This window comes from Arvicola amphibius, chromosome 11 (assembly GCF_903992535.2).
Source record: "Arvicola amphibius chromosome 11, mArvAmp1.2, whole genome shotgun sequence".
NCBI lineage: Eukaryota > Metazoa > Chordata > Mammalia > Rodentia > Cricetidae > Arvicola > Arvicola amphibius.
This window is the reverse complement of record NC_052057.2, coordinates 111,557,509-111,584,158: the sequence shown is the minus strand read 5'-3', so window position 1 is coordinate 111,584,158 and position 26,650 is coordinate 111,557,509. Positions and strand designations below refer to the sequence as shown.

Sequence of the window (26,650 nt, the reverse complement as noted above, 5' to 3'; positions counted from 1 at the left end):
AGAGCCAGAGGACCAGAAAGTTTGCTGCGAGATTGTGCTGCTAGATGTGGTTGGGAAGATAGACGTATGAACTCTAAACGAAATGGCTGCTTAAGCAAGACCTGAACAATAACAGCAACAGTTGACATGCCAATGTGAAGAGCTACAGGCAATTAAAAACCACAGAAAGGGGAGGATTCGCCAGGGATGAGTTCCCTAGTTGATAATTCAATACCAAGTGGTCAGCCATAAAACATATACATACAGACTATACTGTGCGACTCCAACAGGTTGTATTTATATGATTATCACATATATGACTTTGTTAACATAAATACATGCAACTGATAACTAAAGAAACAGAGGACAGAAATTTAAGAAGAAGATAAGGTGCATGGAAAGGAAGGGTAGAGATGATACAGTCATATTTTAATTAAAAACACACCACTAAATTTAGAAAGAGTAGGAAGACATGAAAGTAGGATGGAGGCAGGGAAAAGCCTTCCTGAGGCTGTGAAGGGCATAGAAGGGGGAACAGGGGATGGAGATGCAGGGAAAAGCCTTCCTGAGGCTGTGAAGGGGTTATAGAATGGGGAACAGGGGATGGGTATGATCAGAATAATATACATCAAAGAAAAAATAAAATTCACAGAAACTGAGAGTAATCCTTGCTTATGAAAATGCATGGAATTCCATACAGTATTTAAGGTAAAAAGTGAAGATTAGTAGATTACATTTTAGCCCCCTGAGTTAATTCATGTGAAGAAACGCTCCAAAAGGCTAGAGATGAAGCTCAATGGTGGCTCCTCTTTTCAGAGTGTAGTACTGTAAAAAGAAGCAAAAATTCCAGTGGATGGTGTGCACACTTAAATACCCACATTAAGTGTTGTGATTATAGACCTAGTGCATGAGACTGCTCGGCTCATTTACCGCAGCATCCCTGCCCTTCTGTGTATGGCTTCAGCATTAATTTAAGTTGGCTTTGAGTACCTGCTGTTGGTTGTCAGTGTATAACACTGTGCTACTTTCTCTCTTCTTCAGGCCATGTGTTGAATTTCCAACCCCTAATGTGAGTGCATTTGGGCCCTTGTGCAGTCATTAAGCTTAAAGGATGTTTTTTAAAAAGGTGAAGACTCGATCCAGAAGAATAACAATCTCATCATAAAAGACAAGAGGGGGCTTCTCTCTCCTCACTTTGTAGGGCACAGAGAGAAGTCAGAGCTGTGAATTTAATATAATTTTGAATTTACAGTTTCCAGATCTTTGAGAAATTAATACATTTCCTCCTCCTCCCTTAAAAAAAAAACAACAACCAAAATGAAGCAAAATACAAACCAAGCCCGGCTCTCACTGTGTGGTTTAGGATAGTCTAGGATCGGAGATCCCCCTTGCTCAGGCTCACTGTGTCGTTCAAGCTAGTCTGGGATTGGAGATTCCCCGTGCCTCAGTTTCCTAATCAATGGAATTGTAGTTATGCACTCTTAGGCTAGCTTGAGAAACACGTTTTTGCTTGTTGATTACTCTGCCCAGTTCAAGTATTTTGTCAGGACAACTAAAGGTTACAGTTGCAGTTTGTCTTATATTTTTGTGTTGCTATTATAAAAAAAAACATAATATAGTGAAAATGGCCAACCTACTAAAAGAAATCTTCAGATTCAGTGCAATTCCCATTAAAATTGTAACAAAAATTGAAAGGACAATTTTTGACTTCATATGGAAATGCAAAAACCCAGGACAGCTTTAAAAAAGTTCTCAGTAATAAAAGAGCTTCTGGAGGTATCACAGTCCCCAATGTCAAACTGTACTGCAGAGTTATACTAATAAAAAATAGCATGGCATTGCCATTAAAACAGATAGAATTGAATTGAACTGAAGACCCAGACATGAAACCAAAGACTTGTGAATACCTGATTTTTGATAAAGAAGCCAGAAATAATCACTGAAAATAGCCAGCATCTTCAGCAAATGGTGTTGGTCAGACAGTATGTCTGGATATAGAATACAAATAGATCCATATTTACCACCCTGCATAGAACTCAAGCTCCAAATAGGTCAAAGATCTCAACATTAAGCCTGGTACACTGAACCTGATAGAAGAGAAAGCGAGGAATAATAGCCTTAAACTCATTGGCCCAGGAGGTTTCCTGAACAGAATACCAACAGTGCAGGCTCTAAGATCAACAATTAATAAAAGGGACCTCATGAAACTGAAAAACTTCTGTAAGGCAAAGGATACCATCATTCAAAGTAGCAGGCTACAGAACAGGAAAATATTTTCACCAACTCATATCCAAAAGAGGACTAATACCTCAAACTTATAAAGAACTAAAAATAAGACGAAACCAACAAAAACTAGACATTAAGAAAACATAACCCAATTAAAAATATACACTGGGTTGCCTTGCCCAGCCTTGATACAAGGCAAGGTCCTTAGTCTTATGACAACTTGATACGCCATGTTTTGTTGATACACATGGAAGGCCTGCCTTTTTCTCTTTGAACTGTGGTCAGGGCAGACATGATGATGGTGATTTAGAACACTGAGAAAGGGATTTGTGAGTCTCTAGGAACGGGAGCAGGTAGGAGAGCAGGCTTTCCCAAGACTGTAGCATATACTCATTCCAGCCTAAAGCTGTTCATCTGGGAGAGCCCTAGTCTTCCAGACTTCTGACCCACACATTGTAAAATAAGAATTTATGCTTGATTTAAGCCACCAAAATTGTGATAATTTGTTGCAGTATTGATAGAAAATCAATAATAATCTTCTATACAATGTATGTATCTTTAGAGCAATGTATGAATTTGGGTTTTGGTGGTTTTTTTTAAAAACTTGACCTTATTTTTTTTTCACAGTAGAAATATACTGGTTATTTCTATACATTCCTTTGTATGCTTTTACGCCCCTCCAAACGCTATTATAAAGACTTCAGTGTAAGGCCTTCCTAGGAGAAAATCTGGACTTAGGACAGGTTGTGAGATGAAACACATCAAGCCGAGAGAAACTGAAGTTAGATTTAAAAAAATGAATAATGTTTGAAACATACATTATCGGTTAAGTCTGGAACCCTGGGTCTGTGATTCATTTCTCAGCCTCAATTTTTCACCTCAATTCTGAGAATGAGTACCGGGTTCACTGAGATGTTCAACTCAACAAACCCACAACGCTCAAAGCTTGTAAAGCAAACTTCTCCGGAGACTGCTGTTAGGAGTTTTGGTTCCTTTGGCACTGATGGCTTGCGGGGTCGCGTGCTCCGGACAACCGGGGAACCCAGGGAGGTGGCTCGCGCAAGGCAGCCTCAGCGCGCGCTCCCACTAGTCTTGGGCCGTCTCGGCTTCCGCCGTCCGCAGCGGTCACGTGCCCGCGCTCACGTGCCCGACGCCGCTGTCACTGGGCAGTAGTTCCGGCTTCCTGAGTCTGAGCTCCTAACGTCTGCCTCCGAGTCTCCTCCGCTCCGCTCCGGCTCTGCCGTGGCCGCCGAGCCTCGGAGCTCGACCGCAGCCCGCCCGCCCACTCCTTCGCGTCCCCGCTGCTGTCCAGGTGAGGCCGCCCGGGGCCGCTGCTTCCCCCGGGGCCCCGTAGGTTTGCGGGACCGCAAGGTCTTCCCCGCAGGACGGACTGGAGAGCTCGCGGGGAGCAGGGCAGGCGAGGGCGTCGGGAAGGCCGCTCCGGGCACCCGGGTTCCAGCCACGCCCGGAGCGAGCCGGTTCTGCCTGGGTCCGGCCGTCCGCGCCGACCTCGCTTGTTTAGGCAGCAAGTCCCCACCTAGAGAAAAGCAGTTCCGCACTGACTAAGCATAGCGTGAACGCGGAATAGAATCGGGGTATGCTTTTTTGCTTCCTTCTAGTCGTGGGCAAGAACATACGTTTTGGGAATGGGAAGCCAGGCTTTTTTGTGTCGTGGTAAAATGAGGTGTAAGCTTTTATCTGTAAGTCGACGACGGAGGGTTGTTTTAGAAGCTCATTATTGTACATTTTTCTTGTTAGACTAAACTCCCGTTGTTGGTTGTACCCAATTTGTTCGAGAAATTATTCTCAGTATTGATTTTGAAAATGTTGTCAATTTTTATTGGAAAGGAAGGCACTGGTTTCTGAAAATTTACCATGCCGCTTGGTATATTTTGAACCAGTAATTTTAAAGGAATTAACATGGCTCTTCAATGAAGCATAATACATGCCAATAAAATACATAATTGGCCTTTCCCTGTATTTAATAGTATTTTCTGTACAAGAGATTGGAACGTGATTTAGTAGATTTAAAGTAGTGATTTAATAGATTTAAAGTAGTGGGTTGTTATTAGCATATTCAAAGTACTGGGTATGATTGCACCAGAGGTGGTCTTATTTAATATTCTATTTAATTCCAGTTTTGCTATCAGTCTCTTAAATGGTCACTTAAAAAGTCTCACTGTATATTAAGGCTAATAGTTAAAAGCTCTTCTCTGAAAAAGAAGCCTAGAAAGTTCTTTTATGAGGGGCTGTAAGGGGCCGTGGACAAGATTTGAAATATGTCAATGCTGTTTATTCTTAGGATGTTTAATATAAGTTAAATGAAATTAATATGGCTACATTATGCTAGTAGTTTAGAAAATACAATGCCTGCTATTCTGCTTTTGTCTTGACCTTACATTGAAGATCTGTGTAGAAGCATACACTGTCATAGTAGATGACCAAAATGGACATCCGAGGTGCTGTGGATGCTGCAGTCCCAACCAACATCATCGCAGCCAAGGCTGCCGAGGTCCGCGCCAACAAAGTGAACTGGCAGTCTTACCTTCAGTAAGTCCGCTTTGCTGTGAATCATGGCTGTCATGTGCTTTTGCGTCAGGCCCTTTCATGGTCATGCTTCTGTGAGGGAAATACTGGAAAAATACCAAGAACTGTGGAAGAAAGCTCTCCTGCTGTGGTGGGAACAGCTCGGGGAAGGAGAGCAGTACATGGTGGTTATTGTATTTTATTTTGTGTGCATGACTGTTTTGCCTGCGTGTACGTATGTGTACCACATATATGCTGCGTTCAGATCGCAGAAGAAGGTCTCAGATTCCCTGGAACAGATGACCTTCGCAGGTCAGAGGATAGCTGTGGGAGAGCTGGTCCGCTCCTGCCCTTTGGGGATAAACTCAGGTTGCCAGCCTTGAGTGGTGGGTGCCCTCTCACTGGCCCTCATGCTTTCTTGATTATTCTTCATCAGTGCCTTTTATTTTGTGTAGGTTTATTTTGACATATTTATAACTGAACTTCTGAGGATCAGATTTGGATATGCACATTGAAAAACCAATTGAGTAATCTTGCTAATTTATTTTCCTTGCCTACACAAAGGTTATATAGTGTAGTGTCTCAAGAAGGAACTCATAGTATCAGAACAGATCTTTACTTCATTGTTAGCTGTGATGATAGGAAGCTAACTGTTCAGGGGCTTGTCAGTTATACAGAAAAGGATAGCTAATGATCCTTCAGTTTAGTCTTGAAGGATGAATGCATGGCAGAAAAGAGGACCTGTCCAGATACAACCAGCGATTGTGCTGGAAGTTATTTATTGTTTGAAGGCAAGCAGGGGTGAGAGCTGAAGGTCACAGTGAGGCTGGGGTGCATATGTGCCCATGGGAGGAGTTGGGCCTGTCCCTGCCGCTTGGTGCTCTTCAAGATGATTCTTAAGTCATGAAACCCACAATATATTTGAAGTCTAAGAAGGTCAGTATGTACAACTCATGAAAGTGATAGTTGATTGTAGGTGCCAGCTTGTGTCCCAGAGTCGCCTTTTTCACAGTCACTATCCTCGTGGGGATACAAGGAACAGAGTTTACCATTTACTCTTAGAGCTGGAGGAGCTCAGCTGTAGAGGGCTTGTACATTGAGTGTGAATGTGGGCTGCACTGTCCTGCCACGAGAACCCATGTGCCCCTTCTCCCGAAAGTCACTGCTGAGGCTGCTGAGGCTCTTAGTGGGGAAGTAGCTTAGACATAGGGAGAATCTGTAGTGGTGGTAGAGTGGTTGGAATTGCACAGTTAGTGCTTAGTTTAATGTGCATAGGCAAAAGTTGTCTAAGATGACTTCTAGATTCCTATTTTAAGGGCCTGGGTTATCGTGGAGCCAGTTGCCCGAGGATTCGTGGGGGAAAGACTTGATCATTTGTTATTGTTTAAATCCTCTGAGCTCTTTCCTGACTTCTTCAGTTCAGAAAGCCTTCAGATTAGAGGACAAGAAGTTGCATGTTTGCAGAGCCTGACTCTGTTTGTAATGCAAACAGAAGACTGTTGCTCAGAAAGCACTAGCAGAGAAGCAGAACTTTCTCTGACTTGGTTTTGCAGTGTTTTTAGTTACATGGAGGTTTTTCAGTTGTGTACTTTTCCAGTCCTGAGGCCTTAGTGCTACATACATCTTATTTTCCTTTTTCCTAGTTTGGACCTTTATTTTGTTGTCTGTGTTATAGATTCCTTTTTTAAGTCTCCTCTGCTCTCCATGTTTATGTGCAAATGTTCATCTTACGTAACCAAATGTCTGTTCTTGAGCCTTCTGATGTGGAACACTAGTGGGAATAAAATGTCTTTCCTGAAAGAACAGTTACAGGCTGTACATGACATACATAATCAGTGGATCTGACCAGTGGTTTAGACTTCTACTGATGACATAGAAACCTATGGGAGCATTTCCTTGTAACAAAAGTTCAATTAATATGCATTTGTCCTCATGCATTAACATGCTATGAAAATACAATATTCAAAAATGTATTTGTATTTGATTAAGCTTTTACTTAACTAGGCAGTACAAAAAGCAAGTGGGAATGAGTTTGTGCTAGTCAAAAAGGAATCCACCAAAAGTATATGTTGAGGATACAAGAATCACAATACTCTAACCTTACTTTTGAACTTCTAATGAAGAAACAGACTCTAATGAAGAAACAGACCCTTGATGAATTAAATAATAAATTGTGATAACAATTATGCACACGTACATAGACATAAAGCAAAAGAAGGTATATGACAAAGAAGAAACAGCTGTCTGGAAGCATTGGGGAAGTCTTCACAGAGCACATGAAGAATCTCACAGTAGTTAACCAAGTGGAAGGAAGGGGGACTGCAGCGCAGGGAGCCCTGGTTAGAGAGCTCAGGCTTGAATATGTAGTGTTTGGAGCTTCAAGTAGCTTGTGGTTCTGTTTCTTTTTAGGAGTTGTATGTGTCCTGAAGTGAGTCATATGGAGACTTGAAGGGCTGTTCTGCTGTCATGTCTTACCAAGGAGGGTCTGGATTTAGACTTTAGGATTTGAGGGTGGTGGTGGTTATTGTGCCTTACCTGAGTCCTTGAAGATGGACCAGCTGGAAGGGTAAGCCAGATGGAATTGCAGATGACAGGTTCAGTGGTGATGTTGCTGAATCTGTTTCTGCTTGGAAATAAGAGATGGCTGGAGATGATTTGCTGGAGAGAGGAAGATTGGATTCTCTTGTGAATCTCTAGAAGAAAAGAGTTCAGTGAAGGAACTCCCCTGGAAGGAAAACAGGAAGTGGGATGACTTTGGGGAGGATAGATATCAGAGTGGAGAGGTTATCTTTCTTTCTTCCTTTCTTTTTTTCTTCCTCCTCCCCTCCCTCCCTCCGTCCCTCCCTCCATCCCTCCCTTCGTCTCTCCCTTGTTTTCCTTTCCTTTTTTCTTTTTTGTCTTTTGGTTATTTTTCAAGGTAGGGTCTCACTGTGGAGTTCTGGCTGCCCTGAAACTGATTATATTGACTAGCCTGCCTCTGCCTCCCAGTGCTGGGATTAAAGGCATATTCCACTATGCCTGGCTAAGGAGAGGTTATTTTTCAAAGAGAGGGAGGATGACCATATTCTTAATTGGAAGACAAAAAGTGTCAGGAAATGACTGTAGAATGTCACTGTACAGTGGCTTTGGGTATAATGGATTTGAAGGCCAAGTAAATATGTTGGGCTTGTGGTACGGAGGAATTAAGGAGACTTTGAATAAAAGTAAGAGGTGACACTATTGAATCCTTACACTGGGTGAGGTGCTGTATGAACTGTGTCTTAGATTGTGTAGTTCGTCCTCTATACAAGCTCTTTGAGAGGCATGTGGTTATAGTTCCTATTTGCTTAGGTAAGATAGTGGTAGTGCTAAACTTTTGAATGATGACAAGGCCCTTAGCACTACTGTCTATAATTATCAAAAGATAATTTTCAACAAATTAAAAGATGTTAATTAGTTCCCTTTGTGTTTCTACAGTCAGGCAATACTATCCCACAAAATGGAGAGTTTTCTGTTAGGCTGACCAGAGGAGGCTAGTTTAATAGAAAGGCAAGGAAAGCAGAAACTAAGGTCAGAAAGTTCAGTCCTCATTGTAGGCTATTGTCTTAAGCCGGGGATGGAGAGCAAAATAGCTATGGTTAGGTTGGTCAGGTGTGACTTTTTGGTTAGGATTTCAGCACAGGATGCTCCTTATTATGCCAATTGAAACTATGCTGTTGGGAAAATTAGTCTGCTGTCTTTTCTGGTTATGTTAGACTCCTTAGTTAGTTCTTCAGGGCCCACGTGCAGGAACCTAATACAAAACAGAACTTACTAAGGACAAAGGAAAAGCTTTAAGAATTTCTCTGTCACTCACAGTGGCTGCTCAGTACTTACTGAACAGAATAATTTGTCCTTGCTTTCTAGGGGGCAGATGATTTCTGCTGAAGACTGTGAATTTATTCAAAGGTTTGAAATGAAAAGAAGTTCTGAGGAGAAGCAAGAGATGCTTCAGACTGAAGGCAGCCAGGTGATCCTTCCATTTATTTTATAATGAGCACTTATTCCCTATCATTACAAAGTCTGGGATGGACTGGGGTATAGCTCATTGGTAGAGTACCTAGTTAGCATGCGTAAGGAAGACCATGGATTCAACCTCTAGCCTCAAACTGCAACATAAAAATTAAAATGCTAGAAAACCTTTAATGACTATGTCGTATACTGTACATGTTATGCACATTAATATTAGTAATAACAATGCTTTTTGCTATGGTAGGGGTAAGGCCCATGGGTTTTTGCTTGCTAGGCAAGTGCTCCACCAGTGAGCTCTATCCAAGTTAGTCTAAACAATAATGAATAAAAGAATATTTAAAAGTCATTTTTAGTTTTTAATTGTCCACGAGGTGTTACACTGTCCTTAGTAATCAAGAGTAACAATTGCTAAGTATGTATATTTAAAAACAGTAACTATTTAAAGTTTATCACTAGATATAGTCAGAAATATGATAGAAGTCATGACAAAGTTCTTAGGTCTCATCATGATGATGTTTGTGAAAGTATACCTTTCTATACTTTGTTATCTACTAGCATTTCTATCTTGTTCTATGAAAGAGAAATAATATCTTATAGAAGTTCCATTAAAATTATGAACAAATGAAAATAATTGCTGGTGTGGTGGTGTATGCCTCTAATCCCAGTACTTGGGAGGCAGAGGCAGGGGATTCTCCATGAGCTTGTGGCAGTCTGTCCTGCACAGTGAGTACCAGGACAGCGAGGGCTACATGGTGAAACTCTTTCAAAATTTTAAAAAAAGAAGAGAGCAATAACATTAATTTTGTGTTTTGCAGTGTGCTAAAACATTTATAAATCTGATGACACACATCTCCAAAGAACAGACAGTGCAGTACATACTAACCATGGTTGATGATATGCTACAGGTGGGTATAGTCCTCGTACCTGTGGGACTTTGCTGTTTTATACTTTACATAACAGCAGTTCTGGAAGGTTTCGCTTAGTGATTCTCTTCTAGAGCTTGATACATTTTCTTACTTTACTAGTAGTACTAACAGTCCTTACATGAAGCTGATTTCCATTTTCACAATACCAAGTAATTATGCTTGATTTTCCTGAAATTGGCCCAAAGTTGTTTTTTCTTTTTGCTTGGACTGAGGATTGAACCTAGGGCGTCTTGCATGCGAGGCAAGTCCTCCCCTTATTTACATATAGCCCAGGCCTTCCTCCTAATTTAATATCAACACAATCTACGAAACCTCCAGGCTCCTTCTCTTTCATAACCAGCTTTTGATGCTGTTTGTTCTAGGCCAGGAACAGGTAAAGTACTTTAGCTCTTTTGATGCAGTTTGATGTATAATCTGAACTTTCAGTTGCCTAAAATTCTGCTTACTGCTTTAATTGCCTGTGAATTCAGAGAGGCCTAGTAATAATTTTGTATTTTAAACTACAGTATAATCTTGGCTTAATTTGTAGAGCAGGATTTATGAGATGGGTCCTTCAGCTGTTTAAACTAGTGCCTGTCTGTTTCTCAAGAGCCATGAAGAGGGTGGAGGATTTAGCCTACTTGTAAAGGCGTCTTTAGCCTGTGAAAGGACCTAGGTTCAGCTCTCTGCTCCCAGTACTTGGGGAGGAGAAGAGACACTGGGAGAAAAGTGCTAGTTTGGGTCCTTAAAGAGTATTCTTGTGAAAGTTTATAAGGAAAAACAAACCCACATATTCATGGCCTAGTTTCTGACATGTGTAGTGGTTATTATTAGGGATATATAAATTAGGAAGAATGACTCAGTTGCTGGGGGCCCTCAGGTTTTTAGGGAGATAATTATTTATAGTAACAATCCTGGGTTGATGCAGGCTTTTCTGATAATGGTCTCATCTTTCCTCACACTTAGTCTTTTAAAACAGGAAGGTTAAGGAAAGCAGGAATGTTGTGATCTGCCTTGGTTATCATGTGGGTCTGGAAGCATGTGAGTTAATGTGTAGACTGTAGTGTTAGGTAAATGTATTGTATGTAGGGAACACCTGTGTCTTTAGTTCTTAGACAAATACCATTGTGAACTCACAGTTTGTCATTTATAGATGCCTCTTATTTTCACATCAACACTAGATTTTTGGTCCTTTATTGTTATGGTTGGAGGGGTGAAGCACGATTAATAAAAACTCAGAAAGAGAAATTGGAGTTCAACCTGAAGGTCAGAAAGGCAAAACAGCCAGCCACTGGCTCTTACTTCTGCCTCAGTCTGAATTGGCGATCCTGATCCAGGCATTCAGAATGAGACTGAGAGCGCTCCCATTTTATAATTCTCTAGTTCTGGGATTAAGGGCAGGCACCGCCTAGTTTCTATGGCAAACTAGTGTGACTACTGAGATTCAAGGTGTGTGTTACCATTGCCTGATCTGTAAGGCTGACCAGTGGGGCTGTTTTATTCTCTGAACTTCAGGCAGGCTTTATTTATTAAAATACAAATGAAACGCCCCTATAGAGGGGCACCTTTTTCCTTTAACTTCCCATATACACACATCTATTTTTAGGTTTTCTATTCAGTTCCTTTGGAATGCCTGTTTGTTCATGCATAGTATCACCTAGTTTTAATTGTAGTTTTCAGTATTTTAATTATAGACTAGTAGTGTCTTTTTCTTTGTGTTTTGTATCCGTTGTTCTGTATGATCTTGAACATTTCCTGTCTGAATATGTGGAGTAGTTTGTTGGCATTTCCACTGGGTTGCGAAGATACAAGGGATGAGAAAAAGGGATGTTCTTAATGTAAAGTCTTTCATTTTAAAATTTATTTCTAAATATTCTTTCCTCTTTATTGTTGTTATAAACTTCATTGCTATTCCATCATCAGTTTGTTTATATAAGTTACCATTTATTTAGTACTTTGGAATCTCAGTGATTCATTTTATCTGGATTAATTTTCTGGTTGAATTTTCCTTTAATTTATAAAGGTATACTCTGTCTGGTTAGTTATTTTCTGATTGTTTTGACTAATGTCTGTAATACAATATTAAATAGAAGTTGAGCTAATGAGTTCATGATCTATCTATCTATCTATCTATCTATCTATCTATCTATCTATCTATCTATCATGTTTGCAGTGTTCTGCCAGCATGTATCCCTGCAGGCCAGAAGAGGGCACCAGATCTCATTACAGATGGTTGTGAGCCACCATGTGGTTGCTGGGAATTGAACTCAGGACCTCTGGAAGAGCAGCCAGTGCTCTTAACCTCTGAGCCATCTCTCCAGCCCTGAGCTCATGATCTTGATGGAAATGTCTCTATATTTCTTTGGAAGTTCATCTTGCCTCTGTTGTAGGAGGCTGCTTGTTTGTTCCCTGCTGCTCAGCCCCAAAATAACCACACAGAAACTGTATTAGTTAAATCATGGTTTGACCTATTAGCTCTAGCTTCTTATTGGCTAGCTCTTACATATTAATTTAACCCATTTCTATTAATCTGTGTATCACCATGTGGCTGTGGCTTATTGCGAGCCTGCATGGCTTCTCGTTGACTCTGCCTTCTTTCTCCCAGCATTCAGTTTAGTTTTCCCTGCCTAGTTCTGTTCTGCCCTATAGGCTCAAAGCAGTTCTTTATTAATCAATGATAATCACAGCATACAGAGGGGAACATCATACCTCTTGTACTAAGATATATTTGATTATCATATTTTGAAAATATGCTCCTTTCTGAAACTTACTAATGCTTTCTTTGTTAGTGTTCCATAGTTGCTTGTGTATAAAGTTTGATATACCTACAATATACTTTCATGGTGCTTTTGCAATGATTAGTTTTAATAGTCAATCTGATACAATCTCTAATTACCTGGAAGGGAGTCTTAATGAGGTGTTATCTAGATGAGGTTTGCCTGCGGCACGTCTGTAGGGAATTATCTTGATTATGTTAACTGAGACATGAAGACCTGCCCACTGAAGATGGTACCGCACCTAGGCAGGGAATCCTGCGCTCTCTGAGTGAAGTAAGCTGAGGAGTAGCGCTGCTCACACTTTAATCCATTCTCTCAGCTCTTGATTCTGGATATGTGACCGGCTTCAAGTTTTTGCCTCTGACTTTCCTGCCATGATGAACTGTAATCTGGAGCTGTAAATAAACCCTTTCTCATTGGAGTTGCCTTTGCTAGAGTATTTTCTCACAGCAGCAGAAGGGAGCCTGAATTTCTAAGATACAGATGTTCTATCTGCTAATTTTATGTGTTCTATTCCTTCAACGTGTGCTGAGAATGACATTTAAAATCTTTCATGAATGTTTTTCTGACTTTTCTGTTGTTGCTTCTTCTGACATGGATTATAAAGGTGAATAAAACATTATTTGACATATACTCATTTCTGTTACATTTTTACTGTTTTGGGACATTTAATAGTAGAAAGTTCTTGCCATAAAATGCATTAATATTGGGATAGCAAATTGCGGTGATGGTGTGGAGCCACGACCCCTCCTCCTTTTTTCTGTCTCTTCTCTTTTGTGCACACTCCCTTTCCTTTCTCTCTCTTTCAATTCAAGATTTGCCTCTGTAGTCCAGACTGACCTCAAACTGAAAATCTTCTTGCCTGAGGCTCCCTGGTGCAGGGATAATATCATTGTGTCATCATTCCCAAACCTGTGGTTTCTTTATGTGTGTATGAGTTTTTTTTTTTTTTTTTTTTTAACCTGCTTGTACCACTTTCTGTGTACCACTTTTCATGCCTATTGCCCACAGAGCCTGGGAGCTGGGGGAACATTGTATATCCTAGAATTGGAGATATGATTGTGAGTTACCATGTGGGTGATGATTGTGAGTTACCATGTGGGTGCTGAGAATTGAACCTAGGTCCTCTGTGAACTGTCTCTAGTCACTCCTTCCTGCTCTGCACGCTGTGGTTTATTGTTTGTTTCTATTTGCCTGTCACTGCTTCAGGCGAATGATTTTATTTTAGCTTCATCTCTTATGTCCATTATGGACCTGGGTGTTGCTTTGTAAGTTGAACATGTTTTTCTTTTCCCTTCTTCAGGTCTCATACATGTTAAGTAACTACTCTACCCCTGAACTATTGAGCAATGTATACTCAGTTTATATCTATTTCTTTTAGTAGGTGTATTAAGCATTTATAACTGTTACTAGTAAGTTTCATCTAGACTCTGATAAGCACCCTATAACCTGTTTTTATATTTTATGTGGCTGAAGATTGAACCCAGCACTTCATGCATGCTAAGCAAGGTCTCTACAGTGGATCTGTGCTCTCAGCCCTTTTTTCTTTTTCTTTACCTTCCCTTTCTCCCTTCTTCTTCCCCTTCCTCATTTTCTTTTTTCCTTCCTCCTCTTCCTCCCTACCTCTTTTTCTTTCTTCTTTCTTTCTTCCCTTCCATTGGGACCTTACTATTGGAGGCCAAACTGGCCTCAAACCTAATCTTCCCAGGGGGATTATAGGTGTCTACCATCAGGTGTGGCTTCTGTTTTTAGATAGCATCTTAGACTGCTTTGCCCAAGCTGGTCTTGAATTTCTGAGTCTGTACTTAAATTTGGCTGTTTTATTCTCTTTTCACTTTCTATTTCTTTTTTTAAATACTTATTTATTTATTTACTATGTGTACAATAATCTGTGTATGCCTGCAGGCCAGAAGAAGGCACCAGACCTCATTACAGATGGTTGTGAGCCACCATGTGGTTGCTGGGAATTGAACTCAGGACCTTTGGAAGAGCAAGTAGTGCTCTTAACCTCTGAGCCATCTCTCCAGCCCCACTTTCTATTTCTTTTAACAGCCATACTGTTCATACTTTGATGGAGGTAGAAATGTCAATACAGTGTTGAGAGCTGAGAAAAAAATTGTGATCCTGTTAATCCTATTGAATGAGAGTAAGGCCATTACCCAAATTCTTTGATCAAATTATGCAAGCTTTATTTTCTGTTAGATAGAGCTATCTCCCTAAAGTGGGGTTTTAGAAGATAGCACAGAACATAAAAGACAGTGTTTATATGGCCCACCCTGCCCCCCCACAAATAATTGCAAGACTAGGGGGTTTTCAAAGGTGGGGGATTTCCAGAGGAATTTTGGTTATGTAGGAATTTGGGTGACCATGCATCCTAATGGGATATGCAATAAGCAGGTGAGAAGCAGTATATGATTATTTTGCTTTTGTTTTTCTTTTAGGAAAATCACCAGCGTGTCAGCATTTTCTTTGACTATGCAAAACGAAGCAAGAGCACTGCCTGGCCATACTTTCTGCCAATGTTGAATCGCCAGGATCCCTTTACTGTTCATATGGTAAGTTTTGAGTTGATCACATTGCTTTAAGTATATTTTATTCTTTTCTTGTTACTGTGATACAGCTGACAAGAAGCAATGTCAACTTGGAGTTCTGAGGAATTGTAACCCATCAGAGTGGTCAAGGCAAGTGACTCTGGCCTTGAAAGTAGGAAGAGGAAGCAGGGTCAGGTTATAAAACTTGAAGCCCACCGTCAATGACCTACTCCCCTTCCCAGTGGGATGCCTAAAGGATTTAGAATTTCCCCAATGCTACAACCAGCTGGAACTAGGTGCTCAACACATGAGCCTGTCAGGCATATTTCATATTCAATCCACAATACACATGCACCATGTAAGAAGGGAGTTTATTTTTTTACACTGGCGTACAGAAGAAGCAAACCTGGGTTGGTTGTGACATGATAACTTGCTTAATGGTGCTGAGTAAAGAAGGCTGTTGGAGTGAAGAAGCTGTGATGGCCCGATGCTGGATTATTCACTGTTTGTGATGACCCACTTATGCTGGGTATAAATGTCAGATGTCATTCCTGGTCATTCCCTTTTTGCTCACACATGTGCTGCTAATATATTTTCAGCCCCCGGGTTCCAAATAGGAATACTCTAAGTCAGTTGACTTTGATTTTATTTATTTTTTGTATGGCTTATGTGCCACAGTACAAAGGAAGGTCTGAGGATAACTTCTGGCAGTTGGTTCTCTCTTGGCATATGAATTCTAGGGATTGGCTTCGGATTGTAAGGATTGTTAGTAAGCACCATTACCTTCTAAGGTATCTTGCCAGCCTTTAGCTGTGTTTTATGAATGTTGTGCTGGTATCTAAATGAATCCCCAATCTTATTATTATTTTTTCTTTTAAATAACTCTGTAACCCATGCTGGTCTTAGACTTTGCAGTACTAAAGTGCTGGATTATAGATGCATGTCACCTCCTTGGCTCCAACTCTTATTTTGAAATGCAAAATAATTTAGGGAATGCTATGTAGCATCTTAAAGCATAGCTAATTTTTGTTCATTTTAAAGGAAATATTTTAAAATACAGTTTGAATGTTTTTCTTTTAAAATAAGTTTTAAGAAATGAATTCCCCCCCCCCCCCCCAGGAATTGAATGTTAGGAAACCAACTCAGCAAAGTGATGGGTGGGGGGCGGTTCTTAAGGTAAAGGATGCAAGTGGCATTCAGATATATTTCTTATTCATTTTCAGGCTGCAAGAATTATTGCCAAGTTAGCAGCTTGGGGGAAAGAATTGATGGAAGGCAGTGACTTAAATTACTATTTCAACTGGATAAAAACTCAACTGAGTTCACAGGTAACACATTTCTTTTAGTATCCAAAAGAAGTGTAATATTAGTATCCATGTTCTCCTATGTTATTTATGGTAAATATGTTAAATTATAAAAGATGTTTTTGTGAAAGGAACTCCGCTTTGTACTTGTTAAGTAAGCCTAACTACTGCTGGTGTGGTGGCATGCTTCTCTGTCTGTTCTTTAGCTGCAGCTCAAGCCTCTGTCCTCTCTGCCACTTGTGGTTTCCTGCCCTTGCTTCTGAGCGGTCAGGGACTTTCCTTCCTTCTAGGCAGCTCCCAGGATTACACAGTTTGGAGAGCTGGAAGACCTGCAGGAAGCAGTTCAGGGAGTGATGACAGAAAGCGTCCATATAGGAAACAAATGCTACACTGGAGACACCATCTGAACAGGCTCTGGAGTCAGAGACTTGTGGGCATAGCTTCTGCCTTGGCCTGTGTATTTGAATCACCAACATTTGTATGAGAAATACTGGTTTGAGGGAGAGATCTCTGGAGATTTTCTAGTGAGGTTTCTTATGCCTTTATGGTCACATAACTAGGCTAGCTTGTTTAACTGGTTATTTAATAAACAAGTGGTTTTGGGTGCTACCCGGGAAATTTCAAACTACAAGCAATGTATTATAGACCTTTAGTCAATCTGATTGTCCTTATCTCAGTCAAGAGTTTGTACCAAGTTTCCAGTTGTCCTTGGACAAGTCGGGGGCTGCCCCATCCAACTGTCTTACAATCTTGTCTTATACAGTGGTTCATTCCCACATCATATGAAGCCATGGGATTAAGCATCTGGGTTTAAATTGAGACATCCTGCTTACTGGTCATCTGGATTGATTTCAGGTTTCTTTAGCTCTGTGTCTCCATGGAGAAGAGAGCTTGCTGATACAATATCTTGGAAAATGACCATTATTTTCATGCATCTTTAGTTGGGGCAAAAATAGAATATTTAGGATGGCTCTTTGAGATGTTTCCTTCAGACTTCCAGTGACTGTTAGATGGTCATTTGGAAGTTTGGTATGACTGATGCTCAAAAGAATGAAAGAGAGGTTGGCTGGGGATGAGTCTTCTGAAGACGAAAAGGCAGAGCTTAGTTTAAGGGTGGGCGACACGGAGGGACTAAACTAGGCAAATAATATTGACAGTCACTGTGTTATCAACTCTCAGTTACAAATAAATGTTAATTTAACAGATTTTAGCTTAAGGTATGAGAGATGCCTGAAATCTTGCTTAGATTTACGTTTTTGTCTTACTGCCTGCCTTTGGGGGACTGATTGCCCTTTCGAGTTCTACAGAGAATGTTTTAAATAAAATTATTCTTTATGTCAGCATTAGCTGTAGGCTTTTGCTGAGTTTGTAAGATACTTAAAAAGTATTTAAAACATGAGAATGGGTGTATGGGGATGAAATTTTAGGGTCCTAAATGTAGATCTTCTGAAATCAGAACACTTCATTTTTTAGATAGGAAACACTTCCTCTCCCATTTTTTTTACACTTTAAAACCATGCATCCTTTTAAATGAACCTCATTCTGCTTTAATTCTACCTTTTCCCCCCTACTTACTCTTCTCTCATATATTATTACATTCTGTCCGCAGTTTCCACTCCTTTCAGTCCCTCTCCTCTACCTCCTCGTCCCTTCCCTTTCTCTCCTCCAGATCCACTCCTCCTGTTTTCTTCAGAAGAGAACAGGCCTTTCATAAATATCAACCAAACATGGCATAACAAGTTACAATAAGACTAGATACATCCCCTCATATCAAGGCTGGATGAGGCAACACAGTAGGTGGAAAAGGGCTCCAAAAGCAGGCAGAGTTAAGAGAGACTCCCTCCTTCCACTGTTAGGAGTCCCACAAGAACACCAAGCTACACAAACATATGTATATGTAGAGAACCTAGGTCAGACCCATACAGGCTCCCTGATCATTGGTTCAGTCTCTGTGAGCCCCTATGAGCTCTGGTTACTTGGTTCTGTGGGCAGTTTACCCTGACGTTTGTTCACAGCAGTGCCATTTATATTGCGCCTCAGGGATGATTAACATCCATTTAATGCTGACACGGTTGTAGCCATGTCCTACAGTACTTCAAAGACTAGAACATTTTCATTGGCGTTGTACATTTTACTGTTGAGTGGATGTTCTTCAAGATCTCTGTCTCTTTCCAGTGTGCTGTCGCTGCCATCATCTTTGGCTTTCTGATGTGGCTTGATACCTATCCTCTGCTAGTCCTTCTTCTATAGGGCACCTCCTGGAGGTCGCAAGCACAGCCTGGCTTTGCTTCTCAGAGTCTGGACATTGCCTCTGCCTGGTTCTGATCACTCTTGGCTTTCTTGGCTACAGGCAGAAAAATTCTTCCATAGCCTTTTATCAGAATTAAATTGTAAATTTCTTGTTTAAAGAAAGGTAGGATTATTTTTATTTGATATGTATTTGCTATCTTGCTCAAATGTCTTTAATAGTACTATATGTGCAAAGTCTTTTCCCCACTGAAAGTATTTTCTTCTTCATAAAAGATTTGTAGTTTCATGCTTTTAGTGAAAATAAACTTTCAAGTGCCCGAGTCAGTTGGTAGGTTGCATATTTGTTTTTTTAACTTTACAGTGGCAATTTTTGTCTCATACTTAATAGGTATGAATAAAAAATTAGACCCCCATCTCGAAATTTGTTACCAGTTTTATCTTGACTTGTTACATTATATTTTCTTCATTTCTATGTGACATTTGTGATATTGAATATTGAGATTATTTGATGGCGTTGCTATCTTCCTATTATTAGGCACTCATTTTAAAAAGTGTTGCCAAAAATATTTGGAGTGCAGGTTGTCAATGATTGGAAACACCATTCTGTTAGTAACTACTGAAATAGAAGCTCTTGCTAGCTTTACCTGTGAAGCTTATCTTGTCCTTATAGGACTTCTCTTCAGCTCTTGTTGGTAGTCAGTTGGTTCAGCTGGAGGAGAATGATAACTTCTATATCGTCTTCATGTTCTTTGTAAGGTAGGATTAGGGAAAATGGTGATAAAATTCATCCAATTCCTTTTGTAAGATGATTAAATAGGATAAAATTAGAAAACAAAACTAAGTAATAAGTCATTTATTTTGTAATAGAAACTTCGCGGTAGCGGTGTTGCTGTTGAAACAGGAACAATCTCTTCAAGTGATGTAAGTATGTTCCTTCTTAATTGACTGGCTTCTTAACACCCTGAAAATCAATTGTTTTGACTCCTAGGCATTTAAAAATGTGAAGGTGTTTACTAGTTCCCCAAATGTAAATCCTTGGATCTGATGTGGCACCACCCAAAGTGAGGCTAATTCTATTGCCTTTTTTATGGGAGACACAAATTCTGCTTTTTGTTGCTGTCTTGCAGGACATGCTTCTTGAGATCTCCAAATCAATGTAAGAGTTGGCATTTCAGTGCACAGCACAAGAGACTAAACATGTTGCTTGTGTCCAAGTTCAGTAGTTTGTGAGCTGTCTGATATCTGTCTAAACTAGGTGTAGATAATGTATCAGGTAACTCATGGCACAAAAATACTGTTGGGCTGCTCAAGCCTCCAGGACCGTGCGGTGGCTCAGCATGGACCGCCTCACTTCTTCAACCAGTCTTTCCCACTTATAAGTGGTTAAAAGTCAGTACTAGCTATGGGCTTTAGGATCTTAGCTAACATCATCTTCCCCTTTTGGGAATGGTTTAACTTTGCTGGATTTGAGTAGCGCAGGGACCGGCCATACATTTGGGGGAAAAAAGGATGGATGTTGTTGGAGCCATGGAACAGAAGCATCAGGACTAGAGAGAGTGGGAGGTGTATACAACCTTATGTGGTGGAAATGCCTATGGGATGCTAGAAGGCTGACAAAGGTAGATGTAAATGAAGCTTTGTCTAAACCATGTAACAGCTGTAGTGATCATAATTCCATAATCTGAATGGAGTGTACCCATATGCTTGGCTAAGAATGGTCATAGCCTCAGAATCTACATGAAAGTTAGCAGGCAAGCTTCCCTTTGGGGCATGGATTGAAAATGTGATGGATATTGTGTGAAGCACAAAAGGAAGTTGGAAGTGTAATCATGAGCACTCTTTGGGCCAGAGTGAAGAGAGAAAGCTGTGGACAGGTAGAAGGTTTAGTTGTTAAGTTAAACAAATACATAGACTGGCATCTTTATTTCTCCTTAAAATTGAATTTTATCTCATTATGTGTATGGCAGTTTGCCAGCATGTGTGACTCTGTACCCTGTCTGCAGGTGAGGCTGGAAGAGGGCATCAAACTCCCTAGGATTGGGGTTACAAACTCTTGTTAGCCACTATGTGGGTACTGGGAATCTGAACCCCAGTATTCTGGAAGAGTAGCCAGTGCTCTTAACTACTGAGCCACTTACCACCAGCACCCTCACATGACATCTTTCTTTCTCGTGAGGTTTCTTCTAGTATGAAGTTTGGAAAAGTTCATTGTGTTATAGTTTAGGTATTTTTAGAATAATTTGTTTGTGAACTTATTTTAGTGATTGTAATTCTTTAAACCCTGTATAAGGCGAGGTAAGTTGAGCTGTGTGAGATTCGTTTGCTCTTTTTTGTCCATTGATTAGAAAGACAGAATTGGTTGAGCTGGTATTGGTTAGTGTAAATTGTTTATCTGGTACATCCATGCACACATACCCTAAATAGTAATTGTAAGATTTCACACCATGTTTTTAGTGTTCCTCTCAGCCCTGGACATACTCTCATGACTTTTCTTGAGGGCTTTTCTTTTATGATAGATACTGATTTGAAAGCAGACCTCAAGTGGAGAATATTGCCATCCTTTGATTCTATTTTTAATGGGCAAATCTCAGCTAGTATTTATTGAGCACTTACTGTGTTACTAGTTTTATGTTACATTGCCGTGTTGTGTGTGTGCACACATACGCCCATGTGTGTACACACACATACATATATATATGTGTATACATATATATATGATGTAAGTTATAAATTAGTCAGTTCTTATGCAAAAGTAATGAGGCTGAACAGGAAAGCACACAATTTTGCTAAAGGTCATATAGCTGATGAGTGTCAGAAACACTAATGCAATGAATTGTTTATTGAGGGATTTTTTTCTAGGGACACTTTTTTCCTGAGCTGGAATTGAATATTTATATTTTGCTTAAACCTGTTCTATACAGTGACTTTTGTTATGTCTGTATTATGCCTTTGAATAAATAGCTTTTAAATTAGTGGGAAAAAGCCGTTTGGTAAGCTGCAGTATGTAATGTTGCCACTTGAGGGCAGTATAAAGCAGCAGCTGAGCCCCATGAAGCTAGACTTTTAGAAGCTTCACAGAACCATCACCATCAATACGTGAGGAGTTTATTGTTACGTATATTTTCACTTTGCAGTGCGTAAGAGAAGTTCACTTAAAATGTGTGGCATTGTTTTCACACAGTCATGGAAATAACCCGAAGCATCTGGTTATACTTCTTTACCTTGTCTGTTACATTCTTTGCTGGTTTTAATGTAACAATAGATCCTCTTTCCTGAGGATTAGCATTGCCTTGGAAATGGACCTGGGCTGAAGTCCTGACCAAGGAGTGTTGTGATCTTTCCAAGCTTTGAAGACTGAGACAGACTGGAAATTTCTGGGTTTTTTTTTCCTCTCTTTTTCCTTGCCCTTTCACTGATACCTGAGTGTAGAAGGTGATTCCTTACATCTGTGTTTGTTTTGGACCCAATCTACCATTAGTTCCAAGATGGACGTTGTCTGTCTGTCTGTCTGTCTGTCTTTCTTTCTTTCTGTCTTTCTTTCTTTCTTTCTTTCTTTCTTTCTTTCTTTCTTTTTAGATTTATTTATTTATTATGTACACAATATTCAGCCTCCATGTTTGCCTGCAGGCCAGAAGAGGGACTAGATCTCATTACAAATGGTCGAGAGCCACCATGTGGTTGCTGGGAATTGAACTCAGGACTTCCAGAAGAGCAGTCAGTGCTCTTAACCTCTGAGTCATCTCTCTAGCCCTAGACATTGTTTCTTGGGTAGAACTGCTAGATTTTCTTTCTTGCTTGTTCTGACTTAATTCTCCATGTTCTGGAGCAGTTCTGTCTAAGAGGACTTCATGTAATGTGAACCTTTTGTGTACCTGCTTGCCCATGGAGGTGACCACTAACCACGTGACTAGTGTGACTAAGGAACCCTTCCTGAGATATACTCCTTGTACTGTAAAAATGATGCATTTGCAGTTCAGTGGTTTATATTTATGGATTGTGCAGCCATTACTACAGTCTAAGTTTCTAGTATTTCAGCACTCTAGAAACCAAGAACTACCCTGTGCCCATGAACTGTTTTCTCTGAACCCACTCTCTTCTTTGAACCTCTGGTAGCCACCAATCTCTTTCTGGTTCTGCAGTCACCTCTTGTGGGTTGTGATGGAATAGAACTCTGACTTGTTTTTTGTGTGCAGGCCCCCCTTCATCTAGCATAATATGTTTAAGGTTCATTCATGCTTGAGCCTGCAGCATTTTAGAATGAGAAACAGGAAACCCATAAAGTTGTGTTTCCTTGTTATTCAGTGATTTCTTTATTTCTTTTTTTTTTTTTTTTTTTTTTTTGGTTTTTCGAGACAGGGTTTCCCTGTAGTTTCTAGAGCCTGTCCTGGAACTAGCTCTTGTAGACCAGGCTGGCCTCGAACTCAGAGATCCGCTTATTCAGTGATTTCTATGGCAGTTCTGATATCCTTACTCTTGGCCAATTTTGCTGCTTTGGCTTTGTTTTTGATTGAATGCTCTGGTCCCTGCAGTCTTGCAGAGAGGTGGAGTGCTTTGATTGTAGTTCTTTATCAGAAGTTGTGCTCACGCAGCAGATGAGTGGGCTGCCTCTGTTGTTCACACAGCACAGGCTTGCTCTTAATTGTAGACTACCCTTGCTGGTGGCCTGCTAGAACCCAGAGCAGCCTACAGCCAGCAGTCATTTGGAGATGACTGTAGTCTAAACATACTAAATGGAAAATTCAGAAAATAAACAACTCGTAAGTCTTAAATAACTCTATTCTGTTGTCAGAATTGTTCTATTGCATTTGTGTTAACTGCTTTCTATGCCTGAATTACAAATGAAATTATCATGGGTATCTATATAGGAAGAAATAAAACTGTGCTCTTAGGATCTGTCGGGTCTGGGAATGTGGTAGAACAGGGACCACTATACTTGCTTGACAGTGTAGGCAGAAAGAACATTGTTCTTACCCAGGGCAATTATGAATGACTTTTCATTCCTTTAAGTTCTTATCACCAAGTTAACACTTTGAAGCATTGGGATTATTAAAATTGTGTGTGTGTGTGTGTGTGTGTGTGTGTGTATGTGTTTGGTGTGTGTGTATCTGTATTGAATACAGACATAGTGCTTCAGTTTTATTTTTCTGATCAGGTTTTTGGAAGGGTTGCCTTCCAAAACAATGTGGCAGTATAAAAGAAAATGAAATAATGTTTTTGAGTAGTACAAGACTTCTTCTCATGTGCCTTTGAAAGTGTAGCACCAGTAACAATAGTAAGGTAACCTATTACTATATATTAAATATGCTTTTGGAATTGTATGTAAAATATTAATTTATAAAGCAAATCTTGCTTTCTTAGTTGCAGCACCAGTACTTTTTTCTTGTACTAGAGATCCCAATATCATATATGTACATTGTATGGTTAAGCAAATTATATTGTAAGCATTTTATGAAGGCCTTAAATAGTGAATAATAGTGAAATTACTTTTTGGAAGTCTGTATCTCTCTCTTTTTTTTTTTTTTTTTTTTCCAAGACAGGGTTTCTCTGTGTACCAGTCCGGAGCTCTGTATCTTAACTGATATTTTTTGAATATTATCTAAGAATTTCTTTTCATAACTCTTATTTCAAGAAATTGTTGGCTGTTGCACGAATAATTAAAAACCAGAAACAGATATTGGGGTACAAGCTGAAGATGAAAAAAAGCAAAGCAGCCAACTCATAGAGAAACCTTTTATCTCTACCAAATCTTCAGTTGGAAAGGGTGAGATCCTGTGTCCATCCTTAGACTCCACACTCCACTGAGTTCTTGTCTCTTCCCCTTATATTTCTCTCTTCTCCCAGCCATATTGCTACTGTCTCCACCTCCCTAGTACTGGGCTTAAAAGTGTGTGACTCCCAAATACTGGGATTAAAGATGTGAACCACCTGGATCTGTTTCTGGATTGATCTCATGTAGCCCAGGATAGCCTTGAACTCACAGATATCCGCCAGCCTCTGTCTCCAGAATCCTGGGATTAAGGGTATGTACCACCACTCCTGGGCCTGTATGGCTGACTAGTGTGGCTGCTTTGCTCTCTGATCTTCAGGCAAGCTTCATTTATTAAAACACAAATAATATATACCACTATACTTGTCTGCATATATTCTAGTTTTTGAGCATCTTGTGACAATAATAGTGTACCTGAAAATTATGTGGTGCCTTACAGAAACTGGCTGCAGTTGAGAGATCTTTAATTTTTAATTTTGGTACAGTTGGCACTATTTTCCTTTATTGATAATAAAGCAATTTTGAGGAAATTGATTTCCTCAAAATACTGAGATAAAGCTTGTCATTCTGTTCCAGTATTTGTCTCCCTCCCCCATTTTGATGTTGGGAATGAAACCATAATCTTCTGTATGCTAAGCAAGTAGTTTGTAACTACATTGCCACCCTTCCTCCCTTGGGATGAGTTTATACAACTCGGTTTTTCCTGCTAAAACCTTTTCACCATGCCTACTTCAAAGGTTATTGTTACCATGAGCTGTTAGTGTAGGTTTGGTTTAGTCTGGTCTGATCTGGAGCTGCATGTAAAGGGATCTGAATTCATTTGTTCAGCATTTCATTATGGCATTCGTTTATGTTGTATCAATATTCCTTAATTTTGTGGTAATTAATCACATAAGTAATATTATAATGATTAATATTTGGTTGCTTCAAGTTTTTGATCATTGTGCATAATTTAGCTGTGAACATTCTGTACATGTCTTTTGTTCTATGTAGTATATATATTATATCCATAGCACTTACTCCAGAGTGGAATTATGAGTAACGGGATTGTGTAAATTTAGTTTTGTTTCTGAAGTCCACCTTTGCGCGCTTCACTGATAACAGTGCACAGAACATTTTTTTTTTTTTTTTTTCTGAGACAAGGTTTCACTGTAGTTTTAGAGCCTGTCCTGGAACTAGCTCTTATAGACCAGGCTGGCCTTGAACTCACGGAGATCCGCTTGCCTCTGTCTCCCGAGTGCTGGATTAAAGGTGTGCGCCACCACTTCCCAGTGTATAGAGCATTTTTATGATGAATTTGTGGAGGACAGATTTGTTTTCTGTAGAGGTTACAACTCCAAAATGTAGATGAATGCCATCAGCTTTGACTCCTTTAGAAGTGTAGCGTGCACATAAGTCATAGCGTTATCAAAGTGAGAATTCAACATTAGTGTTCATCCCATTAATAAATTTATCTTTATATTTGTATATTTATTTCTTAATTCTTGAAATACTTTGATACTCTTCAGAAAGTGAAAGTATAAGGAAGAAGAGGGTAAGACTGAGGCAAAGGATTCTGAATGGTGGAGCATAATGGGGCAAAAAGATGTGTGCATGCTTGCATGCGTGTGTGTGTGTGTGTGTGTGTGTGTGTGTATGTGACAGATCTTGCTGAAGATGTGAGCTGTACTCTTAGGCAAAGGACAGGAAGAAGGGCTATAACTATGGATCAGCTTAGGGATTGAGGTATTTATAGTAGAATCAGTCCTTAGGCATAGTCTTTATTTTTCTTTGATCTGTTGAGAGGTAGGACAGGAGGAGAGCTCCTGTGGAGAATGGCAGAGAGAAGAGACGTTATTGCTTATGGTTTTTCATGGTTGTGTGATTTTTCTCTAATAGTATTTATTGAATTGCTTTTCTGTAGGATTAAAGGTAAAAGTGAATGAGTTGATTTAACTAAGGCTATTATTTTCTTTTAAGCAAAGGATTCTTTTAAGCAATCATTACGTTATTTATACCAGACACTACTAATCAGCAGTTAAGGGAAAGTAAAGAAACAGAAGCTATCCATTTCAGTTGAAGGCAAGTGTGTAAATGGATGTAGTGGTGTACACCCAGCATTTAGGAAGCAGAGGCGGGTGGATTGAGACCAGACTATTCTACATAGCTAGCCCTAGGGTGGCCAGGGCTACAGAGAGAGGCACTATATCAAAACAAAACAAAACAAAGCAAAACACACAGTAGAGTTTAGTCATTTGCTATACTGTCTGTCATCACTGGCATGGGTTGGACCCTGTGTATAGCAATCAGTAGGAAAGAGTCCTGTGAGCTGTAGGACCAATTGTAACTGACAGCGCAGAGCCCATTCTTGCTTTGTGCTGTGTGTGCTAACTATTTAGCATCTCATGATTCAGCA

At 39.9% G+C, this 26,650-nt stretch overlaps 1 protein-coding gene across 2 annotated transcripts in view; it reads left to right on the top strand.

Annotated features, from left to right (window-relative positions):
• Window positions 1–3,374: 3,374 nt before the first annotated feature.
• Window positions 3,375–26,650, top strand: part of Atp6v1h (ATPase H+ transporting V1 subunit H) — a 71,262-nt gene continuing 47,986 nt past the window's right edge. Inside the window, exons 1-7 of one of the 2 annotated variants that reach the window (XM_038347332.2) lie at window positions 3,375–3,517; window positions 4,612–4,755; window positions 8,617–8,719; window positions 9,537–9,626; window positions 14,845–14,958; window positions 16,158–16,262; window positions 19,356–19,409. In XM_038347332.2, coding sequence (XP_038203260.1) covers window positions 4,643–4,755; window positions 8,617–8,719; window positions 9,537–9,626; window positions 14,845–14,958; window positions 16,158–16,262; window positions 19,356–19,409 — 579 coding nt within the window. In that variant the 5' untranslated portion in view covers window positions 3,375–3,517; window positions 4,612–4,642. The remainder of the gene's footprint in view (window positions 3,518–4,611; window positions 4,756–8,616; window positions 8,720–9,536; window positions 9,627–14,844; window positions 14,959–16,157; window positions 16,263–19,355; window positions 19,410–26,650) is intronic. The other variant, XM_038347333.2, reaches the window with a different exon arrangement.